At 38.6% G+C, this 22607-nt stretch overlaps 1 protein-coding gene across 1 annotated transcript in view; it reads right to left on the minus strand.

Annotated features, from left to right (window-relative positions):
• Positions 1-22607, minus strand: part of LOC141443116 (clotting factor C-like) — a 29492-nt gene that overhangs the window by 4989 nt on the left and 1896 nt on the right. Inside the window, exons 2-11 of the mRNA XM_074108327.1 lie at positions 15728-15761; positions 13550-13749; positions 12843-13058; positions 12427-12588; positions 6292-6407; positions 5717-5892; positions 5617-5665; positions 4039-4198; positions 2459-2638; positions 352-385 (exon numbers count right to left, since the gene is read on the minus strand). Of these exons, the coding sequence (XP_073964428.1) occupies positions 352-385; positions 2459-2638; positions 4039-4198; positions 5617-5665; positions 5717-5892; positions 6292-6407; positions 12427-12588; positions 12843-13058; positions 13550-13749; positions 15728-15761 (1327 nt within the window). The remainder of the gene's footprint in view (positions 1-351; positions 386-2458; positions 2639-4038; positions 4199-5616; positions 5666-5716; positions 5893-6291; positions 6408-12426; positions 12589-12842; positions 13059-13549; positions 13750-15727; positions 15762-22607) is intronic.

The following is a 22607-nucleotide window of genomic DNA, read 5'->3' on the forward strand; positions in this document are numbered from 1 at the left end:
CTTTGCTCAGGGACTATCAATGCTAGAAAGCTGTAATTTTGCACGGATATATATGTAAACTGTGCCGACAAATTCAGGATGGTAGTAAGTATATCAAACTTTCAAGGAAAACTATTACGGCTAAGTTTGCTTGAGAATTATTAGCAGTTTGTGAGTAAATGGCAGCCTAAGGTATAAAATATACCTAAACTTGGAAGATTCCGTATAAAATACGAAATCCTTAGAAAAATATTACTAAATTTTTTCGTAATGGCTACGGAACCCTATTTTGGGCGTGTCCGACATGCTCTTGGCCAGTTTTATAACATGCAAGCGTGTTCATGTCCCTAGATATTCATCATTAGCACTTACCCGTCACGCACAGAGACGATACCCAGGCCGTGATCTGTTTATAAAATTAAAAAGTGTGTAAATTTAAAAACGTAAGTAAAAAAACTCTCAAGGATTTCATAGAAGTTGAGTGGAAGCACTCCCACGAAATCATCCTTGTAAAGAGCGCAGCGTTCCAGACGGATATAATCCAACGTCCCAACAGAGGTGACCTAGGCTGGTTGCATATAATGTACATAGACTGCAGTTGTAATCCAAATTATAGCATGACCTTCAACGTCCTTGGTGGACGGGCGCGTGTTTCCACCCACAGTTGGGGTGTGGATTACATCTGTTTAGCCGGCGGATTACATCTAACCAAAGACAGTTGCGCTGTAACAGGCAGCGGGTATGCACGTATGCGAACGTAAATATTTGTAGGAAGTTATGACTATCATTGAAGTCCAACTAAACTAAGTTTGGAGAGTCCATCGTTCCTTCAACCAACACTTCATCCACTTCCTTTTTTGTTTTTCGTCAATTGCGGGAAAAACTGTTATAGGTACTCACTGCCTCCGCGCTGCTCGCGAAATTGAACGAGGTTAGGTTAGGTTATACATTATTATAGTGTGGAGAGGCACTTCGTCTTACATCGTCCAACTCGGTCGGTACTTTGGTCAACTTTCCCCGAGTACTTCGTCGAGGAACTGCGCATGTAGTCTGGAAGAGGTATCAAAGCAAGCAAGACCCACTTTTTAAAAATTTGGACATATTGGGAGTCATTTCTAAAACACGATACAAAGTACGTGATTTCACGGCAGGAGACGACTCGCTGCTGATTTGCGAGCCCTCCGAGTGGATGCCCTCCGTGTAGCCGAAACACAATCCGTGTTCCCGCTAACCAAGTTCCCGCTAAGGTCACCCCTGGTGGGGCGCTGGTTTACGTCCGTCTGAAACGCTCTTAACGGAGTCCGATCCGCTCGCAGTAGAAGGTCTCATATACAGGGCGGGGCAAAATCAATGGGCCCTGGAGGGAACTACCTTAAATCCTTTAGTTAGCTAATTGTACTGAAAGGTAACATTCCTTTATTTTTAACATGAAACAAAACTGCATTCAAAGATCTTCTAAACTTCGCTTGTCTCGCCCGGGAATCGAACCAACTAAACACACAACTAATTCCGAATAATTTAGCTAGTAACTTGGCCATGTACATCATCCCAGCAGCGTGGCCCCGCTGTGTGGCCAACGAGATCTGCTGAACCAAGTACGAGCCGGAAAAATATCCAGATAATGGTTGGGCTAGTTGAGATGAGCATACTTTTAATATTTTATCAATATTAACGAACTCTAACCCCTCCCCCTAATACTATTTTAAATCTTTATAACTCCTTGATGAGGCCAATTCTGGAATATTCTTCGGCGGTTTAGAATCCTCAGAACAAAACATTTACACTTTAAAGCTTCGCGATCTGGAAAGCATTTTGATGTGAAGATTGCATCTCTCGAGAGTAGGCGCACGTTCTGAGATCAGGTCCTGTTATTGAAAATATTATTAAATGATATTGACTACCCGTATCTTTTGAGTAAATTAGGTTTGAGAGTACCTCGCCTGAATTCGAGAATTTTTTTTGTATGCTTAATGTACCCTTTACTCATCGCAAATATGCTGCGAACTCATTTATTAAACAAGTTTGTAAAATATATAACAGCAAATTCTCTGACATTGATTTATTTAGCATTTCTCTTAGTAAATATTAGACTGTCATTAGTAGTAGTTAAGTAATTTTTTATGGCATTTTTTTGTGAATGGCTTATATGCACGTTCTCTTTTTTGCAAGTCGTAACTAGACTTTTTCTTTTCTTTGTGTGTTTGTTATTTCTATACCCGTTTTATACTTTATTATTGGGAACTAATAACTTGTGGCAACTTTGTTAATCAATTTTAGATGTCATTAGGTATTTATTATGTAAGTTTTATTGTACCGTTTGTGCTCAAATACATAAATAAATAAACTCTATAAAAAGCACAAGTGGATAAGACGGTGGCTACTAATTTCATAAATTAAAAGGAAATTTGACCGATGCTCGGGCTGGATGGACAGATTAACATTATGATATGACACCATATGGAACTATGAACTAGATGACCTCTTATAAATGTAGCATGGGGCAGGATGTGTGTGAAAGTGGTGAACGTGTTGGCGTTGCAGTTGTGCCCACTGATGGGCGCCGTGGACACCACGCCGCGGAGGAAGTAGCGACGGGTGCCGCGGTCCACACTTGGGAACACCAGGCCACCGCCACTGTCGCCCTTGCATACCGTTGCACCTGCAAGACATTATAATTATAACTTATTTATATGGAGGATGCCGAGCTGGCTGCAGTAGAAATGTACCTGAGTCAGTATCGGTAAATTAATAGGTACCTACAGTCTAGGAAACTGAGTTCAGTTTAATAGACGGTTACCTACTAACTAGAAGTATATGAAATAAAATTAATATTTTCAGACTTCTATTATCGGTTGTGTTATAAGAGCTACTACTAATTTTGTATGGAAATACCTTTTGATAATAATTTCAACACCCGGCTTTTTTACGGGATTTTTGATTTTTGAGATAATAACAATAAGGCCGCCTATTGCTAACCTTGGAAAATCTCTATACTATATGTTTTCTGTCCTGCTTACTATGTGTTGGTGTTAGAAACACTAACAAGGTTGGCTGCTTAATAAAGAGCCATTGTATTGTATTGTACGCTTCACGAAACGAGTAATAATTATCTCGACGTTTATTTCGGCCACATGCCAATGAGGGCTATCGTTTTTTGTCTCACTAGATGGCGCACTGTTGCGTGAGGTTTTTAAGTGTGGCTTTCAGAGTCTCTTATTACGGGTGTTAAAACAAAGTTTAGATTAAAATCATATTTAATACACCTTAAAACCGTACCTTAAAAATATCGAGCATGCCACAGTGTTGCATAGTCCCGTTTTGTTCGGAAAAAAGGGAGGAAAAAGGTTTCCGAAAGACAAAACTGTCTCAAAACACAGACATTCATTGCCCCGGAACGCATATTTGCCATAATTAATTTCAGGTAATGCAAAATATTCACAAAAAAATCTAATTATAAATAAACCCGCGTAGCTCACCAAAACTATGAGATTTGACATTTCGGAGACCTCAAGCTACACTAGCGCCTCTAGTGGCGAATTCATTCGCGATAGCCCTCATTGCAATCGTTTTGAATTGCATTGTAATGTGGCCAAAACGTCGAGATAATTATTACTCGTTTCGTGAAGAGTACCTACAACACGAGTACAATACAATGATCATTTTGTGACCGTGATACGTTTTTTTTGCAATGACACTACACGTACACGACACGTACTAATAAGTGTTTTCTTTATATAGCTTTCTGTCTTTAACTTTTTTTGGTGATTGTAGTTACTTTTTGCACCGTGTGTGTCACCTTGGCCGCCATGCAACGAAAAACGCTGAAAAAAACACGTTTCTTGTGTGAAGACCCCCTTTTACTTTTAAATTTATTTTATTTTTAGTATTTTTGTTATAGCATACTGTGAAAATTTCAAGTGTTTAGCTGTTACGGCTCAAGAAATAGAGCCTTGTGACAGACGGACGGATAGACAGACAGACAGTGGAGTCTCAGTATTAGCGTCCTGTTGGCACTCTTTGAGTAAGGAACCCTAAAAAGAGTAAAAGGTGGGAACTTGCCGTCCATGCTGCCGGCGCAGATCTTATCGCCGGTGACGTAGGGCCTGAATTCATAGTCCAAGTTATCGAGGCACTTCCTCACATCCACGTACGGCAGCTCAGCAGTCAAGAGCACCGGGGATTCCACGCCATCCGCCGAAGTCAGTCCCCAGCCTGTAACCTATTTCTTTTATTAGATAGGCCAGGAAGACATACAGCCCCGTTTTAACCCCGAAACAAAAAGAGGGCCCTCGACACCGAAGACGCTTAAATAAAAAACCGGCCAAGAGCGTGTCGGACATGCCCAAAATAGGGTTCCGTAGCCGTTACGAAAAACTTAAGTAATATTTTTCCAAGGATTTCGTATTTTATACGGAATCTTCCAAGTTTAGGTATATTTTATACCTTAGGCTGCTATTTACTCTTAGCTACTAATAATTCTCAAGGAAACATGTATACCTAGTTTGTAATTTTCCATCCTAATGCCTGTAATGTGACATGCAATAAACAATTTTGAATTTTGAATTTTGAATTTTGAAACTTAGCAGTTATAGTTTTCCTTGAAAGTTTGATACTTACTACTACCATCCTGATGCTCAATTTTAATGAAATTTTCAGTTTAAAATTGAATATTTCGCAAAAAAAATCAATGAATCGAAAAATTGCCTTAGCAAACGCCAATGGTTTTAAAAGACCTATCCAACAATACCCCACACTATAGGTTGGATGAGAAAAAAAAAAACACACCCACTACGTCTACATAATAAGAGGTACCTACACTAAATTTTTTTTTTTAGTTTTTTATTGTACCATTTTGTCGGCATAGTTTACATATATATCCGTGAAAAATTACAGCTTTCTAGCATTGATAGTCCTGAGCAAAGCCGCGGACGGACGAACGGACAGACAGACAGACATGGCGAAACTACAAGGGTTCCGTTTTTGCCATTTTGGCTCCGGAACCCTAAAAATATATATTGCTGGTCATCTGTGTTCGTTTACTTATTTTGTACAATAAAGAGTTTACATACATACATGCATATATTACTACCTAGTTTACTAGGTACTTATATCGAGCTTAAAGGGTCAATCCATACTTCCATCCATACTAATATTATAAACGCGAAAGTAACTGTCTGTCTGTTTTTCTGTCTGTTACCTTTTCACGCATTAACCACTTAACCAATTTTGACAAATTTTCGTATTGAGATAGATTGGACCATGGAGAACAACAGGCCAATTTTGCGGAAAATCTGCATATAGTTCCCGCGGGATAGTGATAAACGAATTCTTCGCAGATGATGTCGCGGGCTACTGCTACAAGTATTTAGACCTAAGATTAAGATTTAGGAGCTGTTTTCCCATCCATTAATTCCTTTAACTGACGGATAAATGTGATGCCGTCTCTATTTGTTTTGTTCGAATAGACGGAGACGGCATCACATTTAACCGTCAGTTAAGACTTATCAATGGATGGTGAAACATCCCCTTAGACTTTTAAGATGAATCTACTATTTGTAATTTTGTTACATTGCAATAAATATTTGTGCACTGGTTTTAGTTTTTGCAAATGAGTGAACCTAACGATGGGAGGGTGACTTCAGGTCTACTGATGTCACCATCGCCATCAACCCAGCTGGTCAACCCCCTGTGTGCATACTGAATTGTTTCCCCTAAAATCCCAAGTAAAAAGTCTTACCCGCCCAAACTCGAGCTTTGCAACTGGTTCCTGTCAAACTCATCGTCCAGATCGAGGCAGACGGGCCGGATGTAAGTGTTGTAGACCACGGGCGTTGACATGATGACCAACGCGATGTCGTTTTGGTAGTGGCCTGCTTCCCCCAAAAAACGGTCTGGAATATTGATTTCTTTAACCTGGAATATAAGAGATTGAGACTGATATTGACAGGCATATGTGTAGAGATGATAACGTAACACGTCATGCGACACGTTTCTGTAAATATATTATTTAGGTATATTAATATATAATATATAATTATTTTTGTCGGCGTGTTTTTTTCAGGCGTTTTTTTGTGTCGGGGGTTTTTTCAATTTTTAATTTAAGTTTTTTTATTTAATGATTTTTGAACTGGTATAGATACATAGATAGTTACAAGTGACGCCAATAATAAAAGCGTGTTTAACACTACACGCTATGACTGCAAAGTGTCGCTTTAAGCCGATTGCTACCGCCGAATTGATCGAAGGCTGCAATAATTATGCTTCCTGTGCTATAGGAGCCAAAACTGAATATAACTCAAGAAGAACACTCACATCAGACTTGTGTGCTCCGAGGTCCATAGAATCGTTCCACGGCCGATAAATCTTGCCTAAAGCCACAGCGTACCTGCTGGCTGGCTGTTGGCCGTCATTCCAGAAGCAATGAGCCGCTGTAGAAGATGACAATGTTAACAGACTAAGCCACAGAAGGCAAAAACTAGAGAACTATTACCAAATCCCGGACTTATTACGGGAGTAGACTACATTCTAGTCGTGATCGTGATACGGTCATTGCAATGAGATTGAAACGTAGTGATAGGTTCTGGTTGTGGTAATACAATACAATACAATACAATACAATTACACTTTACTTGTACACCAGAAATAGTAAGCAGAAGTAGTAATACGTAGTTATTTACAAGTGAAAATCACGAAAGTTTAAGAATATTATACAAAGAATATAGATGTCAAGCCCCTATTTGTCATGCATGGGAAATATATTTTTCACCTCAGCACCTCAAACAGGCAGGTTTTGCTATGAGAAATCAGTGAGCAAAATCGCATTTTGCTCACTCCGTGAGACAAAGTAGCTTTTTAATTATTTTTTTTAAATGCTGAGTACAGTGCTGGGTCTACTCACTGAATTCAAATATTTGAACTTTACTTTGATCTGTCATTTCACTTCAAATGAAAAAAACAAGAGATAGGATCAAATTTGTCGATTACAAACTTAAATTAAATTTTTGGTATAAAAATATATCGAAACATTTCCAAAATGTAAATTTTTCCGATCTTTTAATAAAGTATGCAACCTCGTTGCACGAAAACCGCTTCTCTTGTTTTTTTTTATAAAAGAATTCCGTATACTGCCTCTACAGTATAATTATTAATTGTTAAATTGAATGATTTTTTAACAAATCTATTTATGTTTATTTAATAGAAATCTTAATAAAAAATCATATTTAATGGTTAAATGTTCAACCTTTTCAATTACCCCGAGATGAGGCTTTTTGCAGTATTAAAAAATAAGTGTGACATTGTACAAGAAGTTAAGATTGCATGTTATGAGTATGCGATTTGTATTGTAGCTACTGGACTCTTTTTATGGTTTTAAATGTAATTATTATATTTGATAATAATCGGATTCTAATTTTAAAAAATGTGTTTGTTTTGTAAAAAGGTAGGTATATGTGGTTTTATTCTTATGTTACATTTAAATTATGTTCTCGCTGCTAAGGTGAAAAATTGTATGTGTCACACGAGACCAAAGTTTTTTGCATCTCGTGTATTTCAATCCCTTGCTGATCTCAGGATTCTAACTAGAATCACTCGCTAACGCTCGTGATTCAATTATAGAATCCTTCGCTTACTCGGGATTCAAAATCAACACTCGCAACAAAAAACAACTTTGCTCTCTTGTTGCACAAATAACTATTTCACCTCAGCAGCTCAAACAAGCAGGTTCTGCTATGAAAAATCAGTGAGCAAAATCGCATTTTGCTCACTCCGTGAGACAAAGTAGCTTTTTAATTATTTTTTTAAATGCTGAGGACAGTGCCGGGTTGGGTCCACTCACTGAATGCCAAATATTTGAACTTGACTTTGATCTGTCACTTTCACTTCAATATGAAAAAAGCGACAGACAGGGTCAAATTGATACTAAGTTCGATTTTCAAATTCTGTAGGCCTAAAAGAAACAAACAAACGTTCGGATACACATATAACCGCAAAATTACATAACGTCTGTTATATTAAGTAGGTTATGGAGCATTATTAGAGGGATTTAGTATAGCAGTACTTATTGCTCGAAGCTTGTACGGTGCTTTTCTTTTGAATTTTGAATTTGAATTTGAATTTTGAAAGATACATTAGCAAACAAACAAGCATAAATAAACGAATATCCCGCTCAATTTTACTTTTTCTTACTTAGTTTTTTTACTTTTAAATTAAGCAAGAAGCATTATAACAACCTAATAAAAAAATACCTACTGTGTTGACCTTTAGCATTAAAAATATCGATGGTGGAAGTCTCAATTGACGTAAGGGACAAAATGCTACTTTTCAGGAGAGCGAAAAGAAGTTTTGGTAATTTTCAAACCTCACAGCATTGTTAAGGTTTAACTTAGCAGGACGTTATAATTACGTAAAATCTTGAATTTTCTTGCTTTTCAACGTGAAACTATAGACATTTTCGTAAAAAGCTTAATAAGAAAAATAGCTGTCCCTTACGCCCGTGACATACAGGTGTCATAGCCCCTTACACCCATAAACCGTAAATAAATAAATAATGTAGTAACCGATTTTTGGTCTTATAGGACATTTTATATTTTATTTGCTACATATTTGGACGTAAGTTCCTGTAGAAAAATTTTAAAAAATAGTGAATTAACTCAAAGAACCACTTTAATTATTTAAAATAACGCGCAAAAGCCATAATTTTGCACGTCCCCTTAAAAAATATGTAATTTGTAACATTTTCTTTCGGAAGCCGGCTTCCGAAAAGGCTATAGTACCGTAGACCACATACATGCGCTGCGGCAGGTCATACAGAAGACTGAAGAGTATACCTCCCCTTTGCCTTGCATTTGTGGACTACGAGAAAGCCTTCGATTCGATCGAGACTTGGGCTGTGCTGCAGGCTCTCCAGCGGTGCCAAGTTGACTATCGGTATATCGAAGTGTTGAAGTGTCTGTACGAAAACGCCACTATGTCCGTCCGATTACAGGATCAGAGCACGAAGCCTATTCCTCTGCAGCGGGGAGTCAGACAAGGAGATGTGATCTCTCCGAAACTGTTCACCGCTGCATTGGAGGATGCTTTTAAGGTTTTGGACTGGAAAGGACGAGGCATCAACATTAATGGCGAGTACTTCACTCATCTTCGATTCGCCGACGACATTGTAGTCATGGCTGAGACCATGGAGGACCTCGGTGCTATGCTCGCTGACCTCAGTAGAGTTTCCGACCGAGTTGGCCTGAAAATGAACATGGACAAGACGAAAGTCATGTCTAATGTCCATGTTGTACCAACTCCCGTAATAGTCGGAGACTCTGCGCTCGAAGTTGTTGACGACTATGTATACCTGGGACAAACGGTCCAGTTAGGTAGGTCCAACTTTGAGAAAGATATCACTCGTCGAATCCGACTCGGCTGGGCAGTGTTCGGGAAGCTTCGCAGTGTCTTTTCGTCCAAATTACCGCAGTGTTTGAAGTCAAAAGTCTTTGACCAGTGTGTGTTGCCAGTGATGACATACGGATCTGAGACGTGGGCGCTAACGATGGGCCTCACGATAAAACTCAAAGTCACTCAGAGGGCTATGGAGAGGGCTATGCTCGGGGTTTCTCTGCGGGATAGAATTAGAAATGATGATATCCGCAGTAGAACTAAGGTTACCGACATAGCCCGAAGAATTGCGAAACTAAAGTGGCAGTGGGCGGGGCACATTGCTCGCAGGACGGATGGCCGATGGGGCCAGAAGGTTCTCGAATGGCGTCCGCGGACCGGGAGACGAGCTGTCGGTAGGCCTCCAACAAGATGGAGCGACGACTTGGTTAAGATCGCGGGATCGCGATGGATGCGGAAAGCACAAGACCGGTCTGAGTGGAGAGCCTTGGGGGAGGCCTATGTCCAGCAGTGAACGTCTTTCGGCTGACATGATGAACATTTTCTTGCACATTTGGGAGTATTCTTGCTTGATTTGTTGTTTGCATGCATGCTTGCCTTCTGGCGTCACGCTTGCTTGCATGCATGCTTTTTTTTTTTATGGTATAGGGGGCAAACGAGCAGGCGGATCGCCTGATGGTAAGCGATTACCGTCGCCCATGCTTGCACTATTTATGCTTCCTCTAATACACTGATTGCAGCTGTGAGGGAGTGGGACGCCAGCCCGCTTCATGAGCGCTGGAGGAGATACCATAGACCGGTCATCGCGAGATCGGGGTAACCCGCGATGTTCATCTAACCCAGGCCGATAAAATTGCATGTTTGTTGATTTGATTGACAAAATTACATGCTCACTTGCAAGCCTGCTTAGGTGGTTGCTTAGGTACATGCTTGCTTGTTTGCTTGCTTGCATGCTTGCTTGCATGCTTTCTTGCACGCTTGCTTGCACTATTTCTTGCACATTTGGGAGTATGCTTGCTTGAGTTGTTGTTTCAATCACTACAAGTTCTAAAAACCATCTGTTTTGAAGCCTCCTACGACCTAACATTAACAAGGTATTTTAATGAACTAAAAGAAGCAAGCAAGGTATTTTGCTTTAAGTGCCCCTTACACCCATAAAGTAACCTCAATTTTTAAAATGTCTGTTTGTTACTGTCCCTTACGACTAACAATTTACTCTAGTTTTAGCTTTTGATGTCCCTTACGCCCATAAGAGTATTCCTTATTTTATAAGTTGCTGTTGTTTAATGCCCTTACGACATACAATTACACCTTTTTAAAATGTTTGTTTGCTACTGCCCCTTACGACCGACAATTTACTCTAGCTCTAGCTTTTTATACCCCTTACGCCCATAAAAGTATTTATTATTTTATAAATTGCTGTTTTTTAATGTCCCTTACGACGTTCCGATTATACCATTTTTAACCTTCAACATACATAATTAATTATACGCCAATTATTATTATGTATGCATCATCATCTCGGCCTATATACGTCCCACTGCTGGGCAAGGCTTCCTTTATTAGGATCTGTAACTTAGTAGCTTAAAATAAACAAAGTAGCTAAGAGAAATTTACCTCAACATCCTTGACTGAAATTCCATTACGGAAATTCAGTTGATGTTAGGTACAAGAAATAGGTACAGGCGGTAAGGTTACGCCCAACCACTTCTTGCTTTTTATCTTATTCGTTATAAATGTTGGGGTGTAAAGGACAATGAAACAATAATTGACCCATACCCCTTTTATTATATTTGTTGGTTTTTTTTTAACGTCATGAGTCGAGTCGTAAAGGACATATGAGACTGCCACAGCCCTTACGACCCAAATATTAAAAAATAATACATTTACGCCATTTTTCAGCTCAAATTTTATATCATGTCCCTTAAGCTATTTTATTTTAAAATAATAAATGTTGATAACAGCAAAGTAAGGGGCGTATCGTAACTTGAATACTACCAATCGACAGAGAAAAAAAAACTCTAATTTTCTATGTTTAAAGTGATTTTCGGTATTTTGTCCCTTAAAAAAATTGAGACTTCCACCATCGATATGTCAATAATGAATTAAGGACAAATTAAAGAAGAAAAACACGAGGTGAAATTAAAAAACATAGTGAATTATATGACAGCGAAATATTTCGAAATGTTACAATTTTCCCACTCTTTTAATAAAGTATGCAACCCCGTTGTACGAAAGCCGCTGCTCTTGTTTTTTTTAATAAATTCGTTCCGTATACTGCATATCTCTTAAAGTTGGATCAAATATTTGTCAATTTATATGAATTTGAAAGTAATCTATTTGTATTCATGTTTCAAACAAAAGAAATCCTAATAAAATCATATTTAAAGATTTATTTTTATACTGGATACTTTTCCGTTCCATATTCAAAACCTGTCTACTTACCGGAGACTTTTGATCGTTGTCTGGCCTTCTTAAGTGAATTTTTAAAGATGTAATGGCGACTGTATGAATCATTTTCGAGAAAAAGTTTTAAAATAATGATTAAGTAAGTTTTATGCATTTCGTGTGTTTGAAATCCCTCGCTGATCTCATGATTCTAACCTAGAATCACTCGCTATCGCTCGTGATTCAATTGTAGAATCCTTCGCGTACTCGGGATTCAAAATCAACACTCGCACCAAAAAACGACTTTGCTCTCTTGTTGCACAAATAACTATTATTTCAATGATTTGATAAGAGTTCTTCGGTGGAAGAGTTTTTCTATTACCAGGCATTCTCATGGTGACTTTTGAAATTGAATTGTGAAGTACCTAAATATAAACTTAATTAAAGTTTGTCAATGTTTGTCACGCGATTTTTGTTTTCGATTGATACGATCCGTCTTTTCTGTCCCAATGGAATTATAGTGATTTGAAATTGAAGCAAAATTATAATACAAGTATAGTTATGCTATCGCACCATATTTTGAGTCATGCACATTTTTCTCACCAAATATCATGTTGACTTCTTTGATAACGATTGCACTGCCGAATAAGTGGACTTCGAAGATACAACGATACTTGCCAGATATGACGACCTTGGTGGAGACCAGAGAGCCGCTGCAGACTTGCTTGAAGGGGGTGTATGACTTGTCGTAGACGCCGGCGTGCCAGGGCAAGTCACCGTGAGCGGCTTTTGTGCCATTGATAATAAGTTTCTCGCCTTTTGCTGTGGATGTCCCGCAATCTGATAATGCGAAACGATTTTTTTTTATTGTATGACTGTGTGGAGCTGTACCCAGCGCGGCAGAACCGAAGAGTTCCACCTTCCGGTCAGCGTACGCAAGATAGTGTACGTGCTGTCCCAAACGCGTCTTAACATTGAGGTGGCCTGCTTCCTGATTATGGCATGAAAGCCTCCAATCCTCCTCTCCGGAAATAGCAGAGTTCAGTTTACATAGAGAACTTTTGCCAGTATTATTTAGGAATGGCTGATGATACCTGGCTGGCAAGTGGCGATGTGGTCCCAGGTAACTTCCAAGCAGTTCATGTTAAGAAGAACGCCGTTCGAGTAGTAGACGGGGCGGTTGCACTCCGGCACGACGACCGTGCCGTTGGGTTCAAGCTCTTGGCACAACCGGGTCCCACTAAGTATGCCATCGCCGGTCACTTTGCAGAAATATTTAACACTCGGATCCGGTGTCAATCTGCAGAACCCTAGAAATAAGTTTAAGTTGCAAGTTTCGCATCAGCTGCACGCAATCGAAATTTAAGATTGAGTTGTTTGTTCATACTTCTCAGAGGCCGTATTGTCTAACGGGCTGACGTTCGCGATCGAATTCACTTTCTCCTACGCACGTCTTAAAGCGTGTGACAGAAAAAAATATGTGAAAAGGATTGTGATTATTATGTGTCAGATAATAAGGCCTCTGGTCTTTTAAACAAATTGGTTGGTTTACCTAATCTTAAATTAAGTGTTTGTCAATTGTTTCCAATCGTTTGAAAATTGACTGGACAGGGCCGTATCTTCTTATATAGCTACAAATTCACCAAGAAACATTTGTTTCTAAACACAATTTTAGTTTATCAAATGACAGTTTCTGAAGACCGAACAAACTAAATATTACTGCAAACATACGTGGTGCTCCTAATCATCGTGAACATTACCCCAAAAATGAAGATTAGAACGAAATTCAATAACTACTTACGGGTGCACCGTGGCATGGGATGCTGCCAATTGTTATTGCTGAAACAATACGTGGCATTGTTCCCAAATAATTCGTACCCAGGATCGCAGGTGATCGTTAGTATGGCCAGGCTGTAGGTTTGTCCAGGCACGGCTTCTGGCCTGTTGTGGACGGTGTACGTGCCGTGCGCCGGATAAGGGGGCAAAGTGCACCCATTTGATCTGATGACAAAAATAACCAGATTTAAGATAACATCTCAAATACTAAAACATTATCCTGAATAACAGGAAAATGAATCCTAAGTACTTATTTTATGTGCGTACCAGCGTGGGTGTGTGTTGAATATTGAAAAAAAAATGGCCAAGTGCGTTACTGACTATTATTGCTTGTGCTATGAGAGCTACCTTCACACCAATTTTCAAGTTTCTGGGACAACCAGAAGTATATCTTTGTGGTTGTTTATATTCATAGTTTTTAACCCCCGACGCAAAAAGAGGGGTGTTATAAGTTTGACCGCTATGTGTGTCTGTGGGTGCGTCGGTCTGTCTGTGGCACCGTAGCTCCTAAACCGGTGGACCGATTTGAATGCGGTTTTTTTTATTCTCTCTGCTTTGAAACACCATTTTAATGCAAATCACATCGTGTACGAGTTAATTTTATATTCTGGTATTCCCACGTAAGATGTTCGCATGGCCAACGTTCAACGTTGAAATGGCATCTATGTTTAACTCAACCTATCCATACTTCTGGTTGGAAATTGTACAGTCTCCTGCATTAATATCTGCTACAGCGGAGCGTGCAAAAATATCTGGCTAGTCCTACCGGCTCTAGAAATAGAGTCGTATCAGATATTTATAAACGTTTTGTTGTGTCAGATATTGATGACGAGCTTCATATTAATGATGTTTTCATTAAGAGCATTTATACTTGCTGAGCTGGCAACGTTGCATTTTTGTTAGTTTTATCGATTATTCCATTAAAATTGAATGAAAATTAAAAATGTGGTCTATTAGAATTGTTTTTAATATATAAGATAATGTGTCTACTGCAATAATTATTCGTGATAGACTTTTATATTCTTTAAAAACGAACAAACTTTTGATAACGGTTTTTACAGAAAGTTGGAATAATCGAGAAAAACTAACAAAAATGCAACGTTGCCAGCTCAGCTGGTATAAACGCTCTTAAGTTCAGATGCCAATTGTCTAACGCACTGACGTTTGTCATCGCATTACCGTCTCTTTCTTTCTGCCCTCGTCTTATACCGTGTGACAGAAAGTAGTTGTAAAATCGATTTTGATCCCGAGTGTGTCAGACAAGAAGGCCTCTGTTTCTTCAATACAGAGTTTGGCTAATGAAAGCTGAACCCAGCTATTATTCGAGCGGCACATTATTCAAATGTCATGGACAAACAGACCAAAGAGTAAGTATTAGAAAACAGACGTTTGAGCTTGTACTATCATCTATTCTGTGACTTGGTGTAGTTTATTCATACGGGCTTTTGTACTATGAAAAACCGGCCAAGAGCGTGCCGGACACGCCCAAGATAGGGTTCCGTAGCCATTACGAATAAATCAAGTAATATTTTTCTAAGGATTTCGTATTGTGTACGGAATCTTCCAAGTTTAGGTATATTCTATACCAGTCTTCCCCAAAGTGGGCGATAACGCTCCCTTGTGGGCGCTGGAAGCCTAGAGGGGGGCAGTAAGGGGCCCAGAAAAATTCAGGCGAGACTATTATGTTATTGAGGTTTTAAAGGTGAAAAACAATTGGCGACACTACAAAATAACGATTCGTTCCTGATTCTTACTAATTGGTCATATTCTGTACTAGGTACGCAATACATTCATTTTATATCATTTTTAATTGTGAAATCCTGATGATGATGATATTTCTAACCTTCACTAGTGTATTCCGGGAGTAGCAACCCTAGTACAGTCGAGTTCATAAAGTTGTGAGCAAAAATTTGATCAGAAATATCTGAACACGACTTTATTGTTAACGACGTAGAAGCGTGTTCAGATATTTTTGATCAAATTTTTGCTTACAAGATTATGAACTCTGTGCGAGTGAACACGAGCTATGCGATAGATGGAGAAGCATAAACTAGGCACGATTCTTATCCCTAAATGTCACTTCTGTACGGCAGAGAAGCTTATGTACTTGTCCTATTACCTGGTAATACGCTTTTGCACTTACCCGCTTTGAGCTGCGCCTGCGGCCAACCCGTATACTAGAAAAGATAACATAGTAGGTGGTAAAAATTTGCATTTTTTTCCCGCAAAAGTGACACGGTAATTTGATTGAATGCACAGATGAAGAGAATGAGCAAAACATCTGTCTCATTCAACTGTGTACTCAGTCTTATTATCGTGTCGCTTTTTCCCGCAATAGTGACAGGGTAATTAGATTGAGTGCACAGATGATTCAGGACGGCCGTATGATGTACTTTGTTGTACTCGTACGGAGTATTGATGTCGGCGGCCGATCGTAAAATCCGCCAGATCACGAAATTCCTAGGCATATCGTGAAACGCCGCCATTTCATGATATGCCTAAACGTTGGCCAGGCATATCACGATGTGCCTGAGAAATAATACGGCAGATCGATTAGAGCAACGCATTCGTCGATATTCCTAGCTCTATACCGGGCACATCGTAAAATAGTTTCTTATTTGGCCACTGGTGGCGCTGCGTATGCAATGGCGGCCGTGCCCAGCTGACCGGCCGTGTTTGTTTAGCGCGTGAAAAATGTCGGCGTCGCAACAAAATGATCTTTAAACCGAAAATACTGATTGAATTCAAAATAGAAGTGCAAAAGAAGCTTTTGAACATCAGCTCCGTTCTTTTTATGTGAATCAAACGGATTCTGTGCACAATGTGAAAAAACCATGGACGTCTGCCCGTATTTTAGAGGTTAGTATTTTGTTGGTAAATAAAGTATAGTTGTTATTTATTTATATAGAAAAATTTAGGTACGACGAGCGAAGCGAGGAGTGGTTAGTATTAATTGTGATCACGACGCACAAGCCGAGCGAGCGAAGCGAGCGTGCCGCGGCAGCGGCCGGCGAAGTGCCAGAACCGATATGGCGGCGTTTCATGATATGCCTAGGAATTTCATGATCTGCCTAAACTGGCCAAATCATGAAATGGCGGCGCTTCATGATATGCCTAGGAATTTCATGATCTGCCTAAACGTCACTAGGCAAATCGCTAAACGGTGAGTTTTGAACGATATGGCGGATGTCCCTTAGCCAATTCATGAAATGGCGGCATTTCACGATATGCCTAGGAATTTCGTGATCTGGCGGATTTTACGATCAGCCGCCGACATTGACATCCACAGCTACGTTGCACCTAATAAAAAAAATAGGACTTGATTGTACGTTGTGTTTTAACATAATCATCATCTCCATCTCAGCCTATATACGCTGGGCACAGGCCTCCTCTCAGAATGAGAGGGCTTGGGCCGTAGTTCCCACGCGGGCCCAGTGCGGATTTGGAACTTCACACATACCATTGAATGGCTTCGCAGGTTTGTGCAGCTTTCCTCACGATGTTTTCCTTAAATAAATTTTGAAAAACTAAGAGGTGTGGGCCGGGGTTTGAACCCACGGTCCTCTGCTTGAGAGGCCATAGGTCAAACCACTGTGCCACCACGGCCATATTTAATATGAATCTCGTTAATTGACGTACTTATTATCATGGTGCTACAATACAATACAATACAATAACTCTTTATTGTACACCAACACATTATACCAGTACAGAAAACATCGGTATACAGCGTGTATTTTGAATACTACCTTAAACTGTACTCGTAACTAGACGAAGATTTAAGTGCTGTGAACCGATATCAGAACAAATTTTTAATTTTGAATTAACAACCGGAGCGTAATTAATTTTTGAAATATTTTCGAGCGGCAATGTAATGCGTACAATAATTTGATACGAGAGAGAAGCGTTCTGTGACAGCTGTCACGTCAACAAGTGCGACGTTTTGAACAAAATCAAAGTACTTAGTATCAAGTAGTGATACATTTCCGTTCTAATTAATTTTAAAAGGAGAATAATAAGTCTAATTTTTTCACAAAAACATAATCATCATGAATCATCAACACAAACAAAATAAACACAATAAAAAACAACATAAACAAACATAAAAAATAATAAAATGTGATAATTACGGCCTTCAGTAACTACCCTTAATGTTTGAGGTAGTATCAAAAACACACACACACACACACACACACAGGCGGCCTTATTGCTTCAGAGCGATCTCTTCCAGGCATGTACAGAAGTAAGGAATAAATTTTAGCAGGCGGTGCAATTTACAGTAGATTAGAGCAATATCAAGAATACATAAAACTAACACATACAATACACATACACAACAAATCTAAAGAGATAGATAGGTAGATATATACCGTTTAGGGGCATACATGTGGGCCTTAATGTCGGATAGTCCATATGTCCGAGAGTCCAGGTGTCACATTGTCCATTGTCAAAAAGTTCGAAGGTTATAATGCCTTAATGTCGGATAGTCCATATGTCCGAGAGTCCAGGTGTCACATTGTCCATTGTCAAAAAGTTCGAAGGTTATAATGCCCTAATGTCGGATAGTCCATATGTCCGATAGTCCAGGTGTCACATTGTCCATTGTCAAAAAGTTCGAAGGTTATAATGCCCTAATGTCGGATAGTCCATATGTCCGAGAGTCCAGGGGTCTCATTCTATTTTGGTTTTATTTACACCTATTTCAATGGAATTGTTTTCGACTCGATCGCCTTTACTGTCAAGTCAATAAGAGCTGCCACTACGTAGACAATACGATAACAATATGGAAAGAGACAATGTAGAATGAGACCCCAGTCCATCTGCATGACTGCACCAGCTGGTCAATTCGCGTTGACTCGACACGACATGTACGAAGCATCATAGATGCATCTGGATCTTACCGAGAATGGGCCTCAGGGTGTTAGATAATAGACTGGAAATAATGCAGATGAGCAATCTAGCTCTCTAATCTATTTCAGTTATATTTATCATTTACTCGTAGTTGTGTTAGTCACATCTTTATACAATGAGACATTATGGGATTCAGGCCTTCAGAACTAGGACGTTTAATCCTTCTGACTTTTTGACCATGGACTTTTTGACGCTAGGACTTTCAGACACTATGATGTTTCATCCTTCGGACTTTTTGACCATGGACTTTTTGACGCTAGGACTTTCAGACACTAGGACGTTTAATCCTTCGGACTTTTTGACCATGGACAATGTGACACCTGGACTTTCTGACATTTGGACATGTATGCCCCTAAACGGATATATCGTTTACCACGACAACATATAAATAAGCTAACTATATATAACCTACGAAATGTTAAATTCTTAGATTTCGTTGATCGATTTAATTGACCTGTTAGTGAAAACGTAAGAAAATAAAATATAACAAGTAATCATCAGAGCTCTTGCTCGCGACGATTCTACGTCGGCGCCAAACCAGTTTTTTATTAAAAGCATTTTGGAATAACAAAGCTATTCATGCGCGAGTCGGGCTGTCACGCAAAGGGTTCCGTACCTTCTTTTAAAATTTGATATAAAAATTCATATAAAAATTCCAAATCCAAACGAACGAATACCTACAAGTCGTAACAAATCACATTTAAAAGTCTTACACCAAAATGTTCGCTCAATTACTGGCAAAACGGCACTATTAGAATTATTATTATTACGCACTGAGGACCTAAACTGAATTTCGCTCGACAGCTCAACATCAATCGACTGTGGAGTGGTACGGTGTGACAGCGGGCCGGTTACAACGGCGCCCGTCGACACAGCTATCAGTGACCATAACGCTCAGCGATACATACTAACAGTGGAACAGAAACAATACTGCCCTACACAGACAACTATTGAACAAAGAGTGACTTTTAATGAATCAAATTATTTATTTTACATTGACATTGAATGATACAATTGGAATTTTATTTATAATAACGACATTGACATTTATGAAAAATTAAATAAATTAATTAGGATTATCATATATTACATAAATATTCATTTCCCTTTAAAAAAACTAAAAATTAAGAATAAACAACCTGCCCCATGGCTCACGGATGAGATTAATGAATACATGCGTAAATTTAATGATTTTAATAAGATCCTTTGGCAGTATCCTGATGAGGAGATTATTGCAGAATGCAGAGCCCACCTTGTGGAACTTATCAAGTCTGCGACATTAACTGCGCGCAAACAGTACAACCACCAACGTCTTGAGCGTGCCACAGGGCAGCATTCTGTGACCCCTTTTGTTTCTGTTTTATATCAATGATCTTCCTACACAAACGAAAAATCAGATGGTACTTATCGCAGATGATAGTACTGCTTTGATAGAATGTTTGACTACTGTAGATGATTATCAACTTGATATAAATAACACTTCTGATGACATAGTTACCTACATGGTTGTGTAAAAATGAACTTACAACTTAGCTAAAACACATTTTATGCAGTTCTATAGTAGTTGTAGACTGCCGTTGTCAATTATTTTATCACGCGAATATGAAAAAAATTACTCAAGTGAAAATGACAAAATTTCTCGGTCTTTCACTTGATAGCAATTGAAGCTGGAAACATCATATACCGGGGCTCTCTGACCATGGGGCTTTTAACCCAGGGTTAGTCTAGTCGCATAACAGAGCTAATTTTGTTCTGCTACTTTTTAAAAATATGACCACTGTTAATTTAATTTTTTTCATACAAATTAAATGTAAATTTTCAATGTATGCGATACAATAATAAATTGACGGCTCATTTATAAAAGTTTATCTTGAGATGTCAAATTAATGTCAAAAATTATTTCAAGGCCCCGGTACCAAGAGACAGCGATAACACCGCCATGTCCGATACACTGATTTAACAATTCAGTCATAGTCAAAATATCTGCGGCTGCAGTTCGTGTATATGGCCCTAAAAGCCGAACGGCAAACACAATAAAAAAAAGTTTTAGCGGAAAAATTTACAAGTGTCATTGTCTTTTTAGGGTTCCGGAGCCAAAATGGCAAAAACGGAACCCTTATAGTTTCACCATGTCTGTCTGTCTGTCTGTTTGTCCGTCCGCGGCTTTGCTCAGGGACTATCAATGCTAGAAAGCTGTAATTTTGCACGAATATATATGTAAACTATGCCGACAAAATGGTACAACCAAAAATTTTTTTTTTATGGTACCTCCCATAGACGTAAAGTGGGGGTGTTTTTTTTTTTCATCCAACTCTATAGTGTGGGGTATTGTTGGATAAGTCTTTTAAAACCATTGGGGATTTGCTAAGATGATTTTTCGATTCAGTGATGTGTTTGCGAAATATTCAACTTAAAAGTGCAAATTTTCATAAAAATCGAGCGTCCCCTCTAAAATCTAAACCGGTGGATGGAAAATTTTGAAAAAATTCAGGATGGTAGTAAGTATATCAAACTTTCAAGAAAAATTATAACGGCTAAGTTTGCTTGAGAAATATTAGTAGTTTATGAGTAAATAGCAGCCTAAGGTATAATATATAACTAAACTTGGAAGATTCCGTATAAAATACGAAATCCTTAGAAAAATATTACTTAATTTTTTCGTAATGGCTACGGAACCCTATTTTGGGCGTGTCCAACCCGCTCTTGACCGGTTTTTTTATTGACTGGACTTGATCTTTAGCCATTTTTCAAGTAAGTTCCATTGTCATTTCAAAAGTTTCGTTTAGAAACGTGACTTTATTTTTGCAGTCCGTTATATCTACATGTTTTATAGCAATTTGATTTAATTGGGATTACTTTAAACATTTTAAAAAGACACGTAATTAAATAAACACTTAAGTATATAGATGGTACCTATAATTTGAGTCTGGTACAGTTTTAGTTGTCTTACGCATACATTGATTTCTAGGAGTTTTATTTCTTTTAGTACATGTTTAAGAAAAGCACTATACAAGCCTCGGCGTGAAAGAACATGCCAGCCTCGTATACGTGTCCGTATCTATACATACTCGGCCTGCAAGCCTTCTTTTCCGGCCTCTGCAGTAATGTACTATTATTCAATTTAGGCTATAACAAGCACTAATTAATGTCAAAAAAAATCTACCACACAACAAAAGTAGCTTAGTTTCGTGATTAGAATCGAACCTTGAATTTAAAACCCCATGGTCACGGACACCTTGTAGACGATTTATTCACAAAGCTATCTAGATTTATTTATCCAATGCGCAGTTTAGTACGTAACTCATCCGTCGAGGCAGGCATCATGGCTTAATTTTGCTATATTCAGTCTAATTTAGCATATGGCATTATTTTTTGGGGAAAATCCACAGACCTGGTTAAAGGCATTTAAAATGCAAAAACGATGTATCAGAGCTCTAAGTGGTAAAACCCAAAGAGACTCATGTAGACAGACCCATAAACATAATATTACTTAAACGAACAGACCTTGCTTGACAGCGTGACCGAAAGTGAGATGGGCCTCTCTGTGTAAATTTGAAAATGTCTGTGTGAGTTTTAGAGTAGCCCTCACTGGTAAATATGAGTTGTCGATAACCATAGGTACCGTATTCCCAGTATTACCGTATGTCCGGTATCGTCATAAAATATAGGTAAGGTACACAGTACAAATAAATCTTAAGGATCACGACACCATTCTGGAATCCTACCGTTTTATGCAAAAAATTTAAAGGATTGCCAAAAAAAACACAAAACAAATACAACGAAAATTTTGACAGGAGGCTTAAGAGGCTAACTGATTTCAAACGGGTCACGCTGTCATTTTGATTTTATCTCTTTCCCACACATAGCTTATGCCGTAAGGATCGGTTTCCTCACTCGCACCACTGTTGGTCTATTTACGCTAGTAATATTTGGTTTATGGACAGTCCTCTTTTTGCTAAATATAGGATATTGCCAATTCCTTCCCTGTACATTAAAGAAGTAGCTATGTTTATGTTATCTTTTTAAATAAAATAAATTATTATTATTATTATTATATATCGCAACCATTCCGCCTTTTATAGTAATAGTACTTATGTAATGGAAATTAAAGT

Source organism: Choristoneura fumiferana, chromosome 26 (genome assembly GCF_025370935.1).
Source record: "Choristoneura fumiferana chromosome 26, NRCan_CFum_1, whole genome shotgun sequence".
NCBI lineage: Eukaryota > Metazoa > Arthropoda > Insecta > Lepidoptera > Tortricidae > Choristoneura > Choristoneura fumiferana.